At 41.5% G+C, this 14,059-nt stretch overlaps 1 protein-coding gene and 1 long non-coding RNA gene across 4 annotated transcripts in view; one reads left to right on the plus strand and one right to left on the minus strand.

Annotated features, from left to right (window-relative positions):
* Nucleotides 1–14,059, plus strand: part of LOC116568686 — a 47,802-nt gene that overhangs the window by 22,972 nt on the left and 10,771 nt on the right. The window contains exons 2-3 of the long non-coding RNA XR_004276727.1: nucleotides 8,307–8,479; nucleotides 13,060–13,111. This is a non-coding gene — a long non-coding RNA (uncharacterized LOC116568686). The remainder of the gene's footprint in view (nucleotides 1–8,306; nucleotides 8,480–13,059; nucleotides 13,112–14,059) is intronic.
* Nucleotides 1–14,059, minus strand: part of CREB5 (cAMP responsive element binding protein 5) — a 403,227-nt gene that overhangs the window by 5,873 nt on the left and 383,295 nt on the right. For 2 of the 3 annotated variants that reach the window (XM_032304274.1, XM_032304277.1), the window contains 3 exons: nucleotides 12,548–12,871; nucleotides 8,259–8,489; nucleotides 396–504 (listed from right to left, as the gene is read on the minus strand). In XM_032304274.1, the coding sequence (XP_032160165.1) occupies nucleotides 396–504; nucleotides 8,259–8,489; nucleotides 12,548–12,871 (664 nt within the window). The remainder of the gene's footprint in view (nucleotides 1–395; nucleotides 505–8,258; nucleotides 8,490–12,547; nucleotides 12,872–14,059) is intronic. The other variant, XM_032304276.1, reaches the window with a different exon arrangement.

Below are 14,059 nucleotides of genomic sequence, written 5' to 3' on the forward strand. Positions count from 1 at the left end.
CTTTACTTATTGGAAAACTAAGACCAAGTCACTAGCTTTTCAGCCCAGTGAATAAGAGGCAGCATACCTTAAGACATTGGATGTGATTCCCCCAAGGCCTATACCCAGCCCCTGGATTTCTGTGGAAGACGGCTAGCCCACTGGTAGTTGGGCTCCCGCAAGCTATTTTCCTGCTGGCTGTGGAACTGGAATTCGATAGGATTTTACAATGTGAAATGCCAGGGAAATTCTAGCCAGAAGGTATTGGGAGGTGGTGGGCATGGGGAGGAGGTCAGAAAAGAGGGATCCCCCTGGTGCAATCTACACTTTACTCTTGCTCTTTCAATAAAATCCAATGCAAAATTAGTGGCAAAAAAAATTGGACACTAAGAAAAGAAGAAAAGTCAATGACTTACTTAGATATCCTTGTGATTCTTTCTGCATGGCTGTTATTGGACAGTCTTTATGCGTTAACAACAACTGTTTCAGCTGTGCCACCTCATTTTTCAACATGGACACTTCATTCTGGAAAGAGACATATCAAAACTGTTGGAAAGGACCAGAGAATACAAGTCCGCATGCACTTTCAACAGTGATATTGGCAAACTTTTCTATTGTGTCTGAATGACATTAAGGATAATATTTAATGGGATTCACCTGAAAATGTGTAGCTTCCTTTTAATTTGGTCCTCACATTTACCAGGACTTATTGAAAAGACCAGATTTTAACTCTAGAACTGAATCCTATTAAAAGTCCAAGAGTATACCCTTTAGGTGATGGACTCTGGAGCGAGGTGACTTAGGTGGGAATCTTCACCTGACACTTACTGGGTGAGTCTAGGCAGGAAACGTAAGCCAGATGAACTTCAGAAACCTTGTTTATAATTGGGGATCAAACCAGAATAAAGTTCTTTGAGTTGTTGTAAGGACTGAATGAGACAATAGATATAAAATGCCTAGCCCATACTGAGAACATTGCCTAGCCCATACTGAGCAATCACTGAGTTTAGCTAGTCATAATAATCATCTTCACACTGAGAAGCTCAGGTTGACGTTCAATATGTGAAGAAAGTGAATGTTGCACATGCATTGGGGAGCACCGAGTGGCAGGATTAGCGGCTTTAGACTGAAATGTCTTCAGAATAAGCCAACCCATCTACCATCAGATTTCCCAAAACAATTGTCAAATGGGCTATAATTCAACAGAGCACATCCCTGCCTGACATCTGCTTAGTAGAAGGCGTGGAAACACATGGAACAAATGTTGATCCTCTACTGGTGGATGAGGTCAGCCCTGGAAGGCGAGGGGCAATGGAGTTTTGGCTACAATTAATTTGTTTGGTTCATTAACTAGTTTGGCTAATTTCAGTCTATAAACTTTTTCCACCATCAATAACAGGGTGTTGTGGATTGTGTGTGTGTATGTGTGTGTGTGCACGTTTCTTATTTACTTAGATAAGTGCTTGAATCTCCACTTTATGTAGTTATTCACAAAGACCAATTCATAGCTTTGTAGAATAATGTACTTGGCACCACTGTCTACAAATACGAATGTAGAATAGATTGGTTAGTTGTAAGGTGCTTCCACTTGATAAAAGTAAACTGTAAACATAGCACTATCTCAAGCAACCCATAAATTTATAGTTGTGATAAATATTACCCTCGCTCTGTCCAATGTTCATTTGTGGCTGCCAGACATTGTACTCCACATGTGGGAGACTTTAAAAAAACATGCACACAAAAAAGGGTGTTTTAACATTGCTGTCATTAAGTTGTATTTACACTTTTATTATGAACGTGGCTTTTTCAGGCATGTATTTATCACCTAAAAAAGTAAGTATGGGATTCTAAAAGTTAATTAAAAAATTTTTTGAAACTTGTTTTAAAGGTTACGCCACATTTCTAAATTCATTTGCAAAATATAAGTAATCAAATGTTGAGTAACATAAATAACAAAATAGTAAGAATCTAGGAAAGCTTTTCTCTTCTCCAAATTTTATAAAATAAAAATGCCTATCAGAGAAATTAGCATTACTGACATATAAATCACTTAATTGCTCTTAATCCAAAAATATTCAGGAGGGTGAACTCCATCTCCCACCTCCAAGGAGTGTGATCGGTAAGGGGCCCTATCGAAACCAAAATTGACCCTTGTCAATTCTGGGGTTAGTGTGACAACTTTATTTATAAGACTACTTATTGTAGCCTTAAATACCAGTTCTTTCCTCTTTGATTTCATGCCCACTTAAATTCAGACAATCTTCCTTGCTTTTCCCAGATTCCCTCTGCTTAAAATGGCATGTGTAAAAGAAAGTTACTTTTAGACTGTTAAATAGAAGGCAACCCCTGGTTTTTTAAAAAACAAAACAAAACAAAACAGGAACTCCTGGGTGTCTCAGTTGTTAAGCATCTGCATTTGGCTCAGGTCATGATCCCAGAGTCCTGGGATCAAGTTCTGCATCAGGCTCCCAGCTCAGCGGGGAGCCTGCTTCTCCTTCTGCCCCTCCCCTTGCTCATGCTCACTTGCTCTCTCTCTGGCAAATAAACAAATAAATAAAGCTTTAAAACAAAATAAGCAAAACCAAAATCAAAGTGGAGAAAAAGAAAACATATATATATATTACATAACATATATATATATTTTTTTTGGCCTCAAAATGAAATGTCATAGTATTTGCATTTACATTATAGATAACAGTACTTTTCTAGAATCACAACCGCTGAGACAACTGCACCCTAATCTCTGCTGCAAATAATGCAGATAGTCATTCTTAGAGAATGGAGTCAAGCTTCAATTTTTACTAAACCCTTCCATAATCTTCTGTAACCTAGGAAACAACAAATAAGTAAAGTATATAAAATACAACAAAACAAGATTCTCTTGCTTTCTTACATGTCTAGAAAAAAAAAAAATCGCACCTGACAGCCATCTTGGAGAGGTCGATTTTAGTCTCCGTTTCTTCCCCAACTATGTCCTGCTCCATCCCACCTTTTCTAGGCATTGTTCGATCTCCCAGGCACAAAGTGTTCAAGGCCCCTTCCTTAAAAAAACACGTTCAATTCCGTTCTTTGGGCTTCTACAATAACAAGGAGCTAACTGCCTACAGTACTTGGCACACCCCAAGTTGTTTCATAAGAAAGCTTTTGCTTTCATGAAAGGCCACAATAAAACAGCACCAATCACTGCTATGAACAGCATATGTGGTGTCTTGGCCTCTAACCAAAGCCCCATACAAAATAGATGACCTGAGTGGCACTTTTTGTCTACAGATAGCAAAGCACTTTAGTCCTTCTTAAGTATAGGAACTGAGAACCTGCGAGTTGGAGGGTCTGTAAAAGTGTAGGAACCTGAAGACTATGGTGATAACGGATCATCGTTTAAAGATATATGTGAATAAGGACATATTTCTTAAAATAATGTGTTAATATTTATGTTAGTTATCTTATGGTTGGAAAATGAATGCTGATTAGTATTCTCCATAAAGAAGAACCCTCAGCCTCTGTTTAGATCATACACAAGTAATTATGATGCTGATAGGAGGAAATCAAAGTCTAATGGCCACAGAAGCAACAGAAATTCATGGGGCAGCTTCCAGCAGGCAGAAGAGCTCTCAACAGGGGTTTCAGAAAAACATGGTTTGGCCACACCAGACTGACCTAAAGCAAGATGGTGGGACTAGTTCCCTAGTTCCTGCCGGCAACATAGTTGTCTATTCTTTGACTGTCTCTGTTTTGCCTTCTATGGAGAAAGCTAGCTACCAAATAATCGAAAAAAGGACTTGATCTTTACTTTTTATTCATTAGTTAACCACTTTTGGTATTCTCAGATAAGCTTGTATTTCAAGTCTCAAGTTTCCTGAGGGAGCCAGTTCTAGTACCTTCTGTGCTTCCAAATCTTATCAGGGCAGATTCCAAAGTTCTATCTACAGTTTCTGTGTAGCACAAAACCTTGAGTCCCTGTATGGGTTCATAGTGATGAGAGAGCCTCTCGAGCCTCCATCAGATTCCACAAGAGAGACTTTGGGTTAAGAAAGGTCCAGAATCACTGCCCTAGAGAAAGCAGGGGGGACCGTGGGCTGTGCACATGCATAATCATCTTCAAATCTCCACAATGACTGATACAGGAGAGGCCAGACTCTATTTTAAATAAAAATCCTTTTCAAGGGAACACAAGTATGAATTCACCTTGAATTCATTTTGGAAGAGAACCACCAGATAGCAAATGTTTCAAAATGCATGAAAGAAATAAAATGTTGCCTACAGCTCTAGCAGGGAAATAAAAACCAGGCCTTCCGGAGGCACTTTCTTACTCTGAATTACCTTGCTCGATGAATTGAGGCGAATCACCAATTTTTTTTTTTTTTACTCCCCTGCGTGGGTCATAGTAATCATTCTAGGTCTTCATATAAAAGTACTTTACAAAAACAAGTATTAATAATCAGGTATGAATTATCCTATTGAAATCAGCCCTTCAGTTTTTTCACTTTTGAACCTCGTATGGGTTAGCTACTCTAAAGCAGTTAGCCATTGAGACAGGGACTGTCGGAGGCTAGATGCGGTTGGATTAATCTGTTCTTTAATCCATAAGGTTGTCTGGGGGATGAAGTAGCGCCCCTATAGAGACATTCAACACCATAATAACATACTTTAAACAAGTACTCCAAGAAGTCCCTAATAGCTGCATTTGGAGTTTTTGGCTTTGGGGATGTCATTTTGTTAATATGAGAAACCCAGAATGCTTTTTGATGCAAAGCAGTAGTCTGTGCCAAAAACATAATTATCAAAATGGGCCCTATAATATAGCCCCTCCCCACTTATTTTTTTCTTTTTTGTAGATTAGCTGAGGCCAGGTTTGTTTCATGCTAAAACAAAGGACTTTCAATTTGTAAGGCAACAGTTCCCATCTGGCCTCTTCTCTTGCCAAGTCCCAAACCTGGGCTCATGTGTCTAAAATTTCAGCAGCGACTTAGGCCATGTGTCTTTGCACTAAAAAAGAAAAGCAATTATTTCCATGGGTGACCAGATGATTTCCATATCGTCTACTGCACACAAACAATCCACTGAGTGCCACATCAGTCAATGATGAATTCAGAGCTGATCTTAGCTACCCTGTCAGAGAAAAGCACGTGGGTTCTTTTTGTTTAAGAATTCTCTACAATCAAAGATGCTAGAGCTGTGGGTTGGGTCAAGAGAAGACTTGCTTGCATACTCATCCTACTATGTGCTGCTGTCTTTGTGACTTTCAGGAAGACTCTTCAGGTACCCCCGGCCTTAGTTTCTCCCTATACAAAAATGTCACATCAGGTGGTTTCTAGTATTTCCCTCAATTCCTATACCTGTGTTGACCTCTTGGGGACAGATTTGTGGTGAGACAAGGAAATGAAGTCTGGGAGTTTGAGTTTTGTTTTCTTAGGTCTGATTTTTTTCCAATCTGAAATGCCACAGCCCAGCTAAAAAGTTCTATGCTGAAAAACAACCCAGAAGTGGCTGCTGGCCATCCAGACCTTGGATATTCCGTTTGGCTAGAGTTTGTTTGCTTAGCACCTTCCATTTCTGTTTACTTAAAATTTGGCTCACTGGACCAGCCTCAAGAGAGACACCTTTTTCTTTTGACAAAGGTCCAGTAGGAGGGAAAGGGTCATTCAAAGGTAGCAGAAGCTGCGTATCCTCTCCAGCATCACAAGGCATGATGCAGAGCACTGAGCATCACCGAAAACATGGAATGGCTGTGGTTTCTGTCCCTCTGAAGCAAAGCAGTGGTTGGAAAACACAAAGATTTTAGTCTTTTCAGAGTCTGTCTCTTCTTTGGGCACTCCTTTAACAACCAAAAACACTGGTGCCTGTTGACTGGCCCAAATAGAACTTTTTCCCCCGGGCTTTTGGGGCCTAGAATTCTAGTATCTTCTTTTCCTTAGCCATGGATGGTTCTAAAGAGTTGTAAAAATTAATGTATTTGGGTCTCATAAAGGATAAATTTACCTTCTGTGTTTTATAAGAGCAATGACATAGAGGCATATGCCAAGTCATGAACATATCTGATCACAAGGTAGACCAGCATCTTCACTTCTCCTGGATCTCTGCTATGACCTCCTTCTGTTTTCAAGCTCCAGCACCACAGTCAATATGCTGAGATACTTCTGCAAGGATGCATTTTAGTTAAAACTGATTTAGACGTGTGGGCATCTGATAGGTGCCAGCTGGCTATTTATGGTTCCTTCATTCAAGACACTAGGGCTGATTTTGCCCCCACAGGGGAGATCTGACAATGTGTAGAGGCCTTTCAGCTGTCACAACTTGGGGGAGAGGTAGAGGGTGCTACTCATATTTAGTGGGTGGAGGAGAAGGATACTACTATCTACCTAAACAGGATACCATGGAGAATTACCAAGCCCCAAATTCAATAGCGCCAAGATTGGCAATTTCCAAGAATGGCACAATCTTGGCCATTTTCATGGTCCTCTTACAAACCTCAGAACTGGTAGCAAATTCCAGGGATTCCCACACTTTGGTCATTGCAGAGCCAGTGGCTGTAATATTTGAATAGACCCACATGCACCAGAGTTTTTATTGACTTAACGTGTTTGTACAAATTAACTCATTATTTAATATTTTAGCCTCATCCTTACCAAGAGAATCTGTGAAATTGAAGGTCTCGTGTTCTAATTACATTTTTTAATTCACATACAAATAAAAACATTACTCTGCATGTTTAAAGTGCTTACCATCTTCTACCTAAAAGCTTCTCACATACCACTGGGGCTATGGCTAGAACTAAAGCTTTTCAAGCTGCTACGGCTTTCAAGGTGTTCGAGTCCAGCCATCCCACTGTGGCTTGACTCCTCTCAGTCACATCCTGGCCAAGTGGTCAGGCGGCCAGTGCTTGGACACTCCAGAGATGGGGAACTCCTTCATTTACTCAACAAGCAGATATTGAGGATAGACACAAATGGACTCAGCAAAATAGCTTCACACTGTACTAGAAAGAGGGGTTAGGAAGTAGGGGGACAGGGCAATAAGACAAGACACAGCCCCCACCTTCATCCGCATAGAAGGTACTGGGAGGACTTACTACTGTACTTCTCCCATATCTGTTATATATGTTTCCCAGTTTCTTTCTCATGTCTACCACAAAAAGGATGAAAAATTTAGGGGAAAATGTGAACATCCATATGCAGTCCATGCATAACCCAAACTTCCTTATATATTTTCAGTTTATACATTGGCTGTCCCAAGGCCATTTCCTTTGAATGCACGGAATATGCAAAAACTTTGGGGGTTTGGTACCCCTAGTGTTCCATTCTAAGGACGCACAGAGAACCGGGTGGTGGAAGGGAAAGGTGACCTACAAACTACTAAGGTACAGATCCTCCCTATTTCCCTATCTTTCCTCCCTTCCCTCCTCTCTTCAGACTTTCTCTCTGCTCCTAGAAGCACCAGGCTATAATCTCTAACTTTTATTGCCCTCCGGGCATGCTTGCCACATAATCTATTTAGTTGCTCCCTTTCTGCTGGTGGAGGGGGCATTTCTTTTTGTGTGAGAACAGACTCCCATTTGTATGGCATGAAGTCTGCCACAGAGGCCCTGGTACAAGACTTTTCTCTCCTTCTCGCAAATGTTCCCTAAAGGGGCCTTGTTGGAAAAATGTCCCCCACTGAGTGACCCACGAAAGGGAAATATCCCACAACATTCAAATCTTGTTGAGTTTGAAAATGAGATGGGAACATGTCTTTTCTTATAGAGCAAAACAACAACTGTAAATGTTCCTTTCTTCCATGAAACCAAAACAGAGGTAACCTAGTGGGAATCAAAGCCACCCTCTCCCTGGTGAATATAAAGAACTACGGTTGGGCTGAAGATTTATTATGTGCTAGATACTGGGAAAACTGCTTTGTAGACATGAGTTCACTTATGACTCCCAACAACTCTACGATTCCCATTTTATAGATGAGGAGACCGAGGGCCATGGAGGTTAAACACAACTAATTGCTGAACAAGAGTGTGGACCTCCATCCAACCAAAGCCAGTGCTCTCAGCCCTGTAACTCAGCTGAGCAGACTCTCCCTCCTCAGAGCTTTGTAGACAGGTTGGGTTAAAACTGAACACTTATTTTGTTTTGTACAGGGTCCTAGAGTGAATAAACCTTGGGGAGTAAGTGCAGTTGCTCTGTGGGCGAATGTGAGGTAGTATTGCTTAGGTCAACAAGTGCCCGCCGGGAGGCAGGAAATGCCAACCGTACACAGGGCCTTTGAGTCCCGAGAAAAGAGACAGTGGCCTGCACCTGAAGCTGCATGTTTGTCTGGGTGAGTTCTTCTGCTTTCTTTTCCAGTGACATCACCCAGACCTTCCTCTTCTGTCTGCAGCGGGTGGCAGCTGCCCGGTTCCGTTCCAGAAATTTCCTCCGCCTCTCGTCGGGATCCTCGTCCACCACCCTTCGCCGGCGGCCCCCTGTGGGCTGGGGCGGCTGTATTGTCTGGGTTGGCTGCATCTGTTGTGTCGCTGGTGAGACCTGCTGGGCACGAGGGGGGGGCGGGTGGGGGCAGAGAAGGAACATGCTGGGTGAGAGAGGAAACCCAAGCTGGTGTTGGAACACAAAGCACAGAGGGTCGGTTGCTTTAGTAAGCAGATCAGACTTGTTTTCTAAGAGCGAAGTCAACAGTGAAATCATGCTCATGAAAAGAAAAAGCATTGCCGAACTATCTTCTGTGATATTTTGGCAAGACGTAGAAACGACTTGTGAAACAGAGTCAAATAGATTTTTCCCTGACAGGCATTTGGCTGAATCATGGCAGAGGAAACGGGTTTTTTTTTGGTTATGTTTTGTTTTTTTCTCCTTCAGATGTTAAACATGTTTTATTTAAGGTCCATTTTATAAAGTTTAATGTGCCAATGCAAGGCTGCAGGTGAGAAGAGAGAGAGCAGGATTATTGTCCTAATACTGATGCATCTTCTGTCATCTGCAGAAAGCTCCTTCTGGGCAGGCTTCCATTCTCCTGGTGTTAAAACCATGTTCCTAGAACACACCTCTGGGACATCATCATCACTGTGACTCCCACCAAAAGAACCCTCTGAAGCCCGGAAAGCAGATGAAATCCTATTTTTTCCATTTCAGAGCTCTTAGCACAAAGGGCCTAGTTGGACCTGCAAATTCCAGGTGGGTCCATCTGCTCCTTGGAGCTCTGCCGGAGACAGGCTTTTCCAGGTGGCTAGAAGCGGGGCCTATGTGAGGGATGCCCAGAGCGGCCCTGAGGTCTGTGATACACCTTGTCTGTGCTGCAGGGAGGGATGGTTGGGAGTCATCACACACTTATATTGTAAGGAAACCCTAGCAGTGGCAAAGCACTGTATTAAAACGTTTTACTATACTCCTAGATTCCTTCTAAGAGCTACAAAGGGCTCAGCAGTATCTAAAGTTTTGGAGACTCCTGCCCATACAGCTTTATGTCCCTTCATGAGGCCGACACATAGCACTGAGCGAAATTTCCACGACTGACTCTTTATGTGTCTGGACACCTAATGCCTTCCCTAATGCACCACACTCCTTTTCCCTTTCTTTGCTCTCAATAAAAGGTGGCTTTTTTTTTTTCCCTTCTCATTTCTCAGTCACTCAGACTTATAGCTGTAATATCTATAAAATTGTTTTATAAGAGACATTTAACCTACAGAAATAGCCAACAACAACAACAACAAAGTGTTTAAAAGAAAGCGCAGCAACCTTTCCTACCACATTCTAATTCTGTCATTGAAATCAATCAGAATGACTGTAATTGTACTAATCATGGCTACTAGTTGACATCAGCTGACTGAAAGTAATATATTTTTATCTTAAACCCTATCAAAGCAAATATGACTCACTGTAGAAGAATCAGGCTTAGGACTGAAGTTGGACTGCATGTTGGTCATTTTATTTAAACCAGAGACATTTTCTAAAATTGCTTATTGGTGATTCCTTTCCTCCCTATCACAGAGAAATAACACAATGAATTAACTGTTGAAGGTCTTACTCACCAGAGTGGCTGGTGAAGATGTAATCCTTGTTACTGGCAAAGGTATAGCACTTGTCATTTCAGGTGCTAGGTGCTGAGCTAATGACCTCAAAGCAAAGCATTAGAAAGGAATCTGCAAACTTGGCTATTTTTGCCTATACATTTCGAGAATTCGTGATGTCTAGTTGTCAGCACTGGACAAGATTCTTAAGTAGGCAAAACTGAGTTTGGCTCTCCATTGCCAAGGCCTTACATTTGATACTGTATTCTCCCACTCTAACTTCAACCAACCTCTATCTCTGACACTTGCCTTTTCCCAACAGGGTAAGTTATGTGATGGTTACAGGCTCAGTCCAGGTTCAGGTTTCAAAGTGGAGTTTGGATAAGACAAATTTCTAGTGACTGAGGAGTGACACCAGGACTCAGAAAGCACATCTGTACATGCAAGAGAATCCTAAGCAGCCAGGAGGAAGTGCAAATGCAACCCTAAGACCAGAATTTATGCCCCTGGTAATTATCGTTACTTATTTTTAAAATAGAATTCTGTTGGCATAGAGGCTCTGAAGTTTTGATTAAAAAATAACGATTTGTTATTTCATAAAGACAAATTTATTCCAAGTCATATTAGAATCTCACAGTTGGGAGGGCCTTAATAAACTTCTGTTCCTAATGCTTTAATCATCATACGCTTAAGCAATATGACAAGATCTCTGTAATCAGCCAAGTTCATACAATTTAAGAGTGGCATTTTGAGTACTGTCTGAATGATCTTGTTCAAATTTTAACAAGAGTAACCTGTATTCTTTCTCTTTAGTAGGGGATTAAAAAGCAACTGTTTGTGCAGCTAATTATAATAGCAATTAACTAATTGCATATACAATTGGCCACTTACTGACTTGAAATGGAGGGCAATTGGCTAATTGGTAATTAGCTAATGAATGGCTTTTATATTCAACTAACGGTTAAACTTGTCTGTGAAGTAACTAGCTGACAAGGCAACCAAAGCTTGATGTTATCCTTTTCCTTAAAAAAAAAAAGTGCACATGGGAATTTATTTGCCTGTCTTTGCACTTCTAGTTTTATCTGTCCCTTCTAAAGGTCTCCATGTCCTACTATGGCATTTGACTAAAAAGGTGCTTCGGGTGGCATTTTATTGATGAGCCACTTGCTAAACATCTATCATATTACTTCAGTTTGGAAATTAATCATGCCTAACATGTATTGATTCCTGTGTCAGGGGCTTTACAAACATTCTCTTAATACTCCTAAGAGTCTATGAGTTTTGTCTACCATTACCCCATTTTGCAAATGGACCACGGAAGCTCAGGGAGTTAGCTGACCGACCATAGTCATATAGCAAGTAAGGTGGGAAAAGAATTTACAGATTTCTCACTCCAAAGCCTGCACTCTTCCTCACTATATAGAACTCCTCTAAGTACCTTTGCAAAAGTCAGCTGACCTAATGAACAAGCTTATCTATTGTACAGTACAGAGAGTACTTGTGAATGACCCATTTTGTGGGTGGCCGTCCAAGTTTGGTGTGTAATAGAGGAGAGGGTTCTAAAGGTCCCAAACTACCTTGGGTGAGGTCTGGAGGCAGACGATGGAAGAGATGGTGAATAAGTGTTATTTGGCGATTCCAAGCTCCCAACACCACTCTGACCCAACTGGTTGGAACCTGGCAGTGTGGAATGGGTGGAGGGGACTGACAAAGTTCATCCTGCTTGAAGATCCAAAGTATCTAGGGCCAGCCATGCTCCTAGACATGCCCTTCCTCCACTTACTAAAACTTACTCGGATACACGGACCCGCCTCTCTTCTTGGGCTGGGTGACATAACGTCTGCCTGGTCCCCCAACCCTCTTTCAGTTGCGTCTAAATGCTGGCTTTCTTTCTAGCCACTTCTGGTGACTCTCCACCCCTGGGATTTGGCCTTTCTCTAGAACCAATCATCTACAGAGCTTGGCTCTCTGTCGGCTCCCTCCAACGCATTTCACACTAGGTGGCATGAGTCACTTCTCTTCCTCATTTACCCAGCACCTTATGCCCTATCATCCGTTACCCAGCTTCTTTGTCTGCCTAGAACTGTTATTCTTTAGCTTTTTAACATTTGGTTTTATCCAGAAGACTGTCCATTGTATTTAACTTCCATTTTAGAGGTGTCAAAATTGAGTTTTTACGTTAAAAAGCACTGCAGTTAAAAACACAGCTAGGATTAACTTATTTTCCTCATTCTTTATTCACATCTTTCCTCAGATGCTTCAGTTTTTCCTAATCCTTCCATCAGTATTACTTTTTTTATATTACCTTTGTAACTCACCGCAAAAACAAAAACAAAAAACAGATTTTGGAGAACTTGAAGCTTACATTTGCCCCCAGGGACTAGAACTGGTATTTACCATATTATTTCTAGAAACTAGGATCTGGGAGGGCCTTATGGGTCACCCTTACCTCCTAAGAAAGAACAGAGCCCCCCCAAGTGTCAGACAGAACACCCAAGCTCGTCAAACCAGCTTGCTGCCAATGGGCCCCGCATCAGAGCTCACACTGACAACAAGGGGGAAAGAGATCATAAAAGGCTCTACCTGTGCTTGGTTGCCGGAGTGCAGGGGTGGGTGTGGCGAGGTCTGGTGATGTGCAGGGTGCGCGTGGAGGTGGGAGTGGGAGTGATGATGTGGGTGGTTCTGCTGGTGATGGGGTTGAGGGTGAGGGTGGTGGGCTGGGTGCTGGTGCTGGTGTGGGTACGGGTGATGGGCTGGCAGTGTCTGGTGCTGATGCGGGTGTGAATGCATGTGATGATGTGGCGTCTGGTCCTGCCGCGAGCCCATCATTTCCATCATGTGTCCCATGGTGTTCATATTCCCATTTGACATGGCAGCAGGGTGGTGAGTCAACGCGGCCTTCAACCTCTGAAACAGAACAAAACAAGAGGGGCAACTGAGGTCAGTCGTGTACAGAAGAGGGATTTTGAATCAAAAGGACTCATATTTTCAATTCCATGTTATGGTGCTCCTGCTAGTAATAATAATGCTAACATTTGTTTACTGGTTGGTGCTATGACTTTTATATTAATTTCAAGTTTTCATCTATATTTTAGTAGGTAGGAGGGTCAATATCAGCTGGAAATGTTAATTCAACTGTCACAGCAGGTAAGCAGGATATCCTGTCAAGATTTAGACAGTCTACTAAAAGGTATTTCATACTAATTTCCTACTATCGATTATCATCATATCCTATCAGCAGCTGAATATAAGCGTAAACCAAATAAAACCACTTAATATGATAATGCCACTGAACGAACAGCTCATCTGATACAGCACTGTATTTTGTAAGGCTCACAAGAATGAAAGACTTCTTCCTCTCAAAAGACTTCTTGAGTACAAAGAGGAAATAACTTCAAATTTCAGAATACAGGGAGAGTGCTGATGTTATTTGGGGCTTTAAATTAGATTCATGATCTATAACTTTTGGAGGCAGTAGGTAGGTCTTCTCCATTTGTTATCATGAGATCTCTCAAAGTCCTTCCTGATAACCTGATTTCTCTCATGCAGTAACTTCTTATTTTGGGAAGGAAATGAGGGACCCAGAAAGATTTGGAGGATTGCATTCTAGAGCTTCTTTGATGGCCATATCATTGGGTATATTTCTAACCCCACAGCATTATCCATTAACAAGCACACAGACGTGCACATAAATGACTTCTACCTGAATCTGAAGTTGGGATCAGCAAACCTTTTCTAGAAAAAGTCAGATAGTAAATATTTTTATCATGGCACGCCTTATGCTCTCTGTCACAATTACTGAATTCTGCTCTTTTGGGGCAAAAGCAGCTGTAGACAGTGTGTAAATGAATGAGCATGCTGTATTCTAACACAACTTTATTCAGGGACAGGAAGTTTGAATCCCATATAATTTCCACATGACATGAAATGCTATTCTACTTTTGATTTTTCATCACTTAAAAATGTAAAAAACATTTTTAGCTCAGACGCTTTGCAAAATTAGGCAGTGGGCCAGATTTGGCCCATGGGCCATAGTTTGTTGGCCCCGATTTAAAGAATCAGTTGGTAATCAGCTTAGTCACAGTTTCTTCAAAA

The sequence above is a fragment of the Mustela erminea genome, chromosome 11, assembly GCF_009829155.1.
Source record: "Mustela erminea isolate mMusErm1 chromosome 11, mMusErm1.Pri, whole genome shotgun sequence".
In the NCBI taxonomy this organism is placed as follows: Eukaryota; Metazoa; Chordata; class Mammalia; order Carnivora; family Mustelidae; genus Mustela; species Mustela erminea.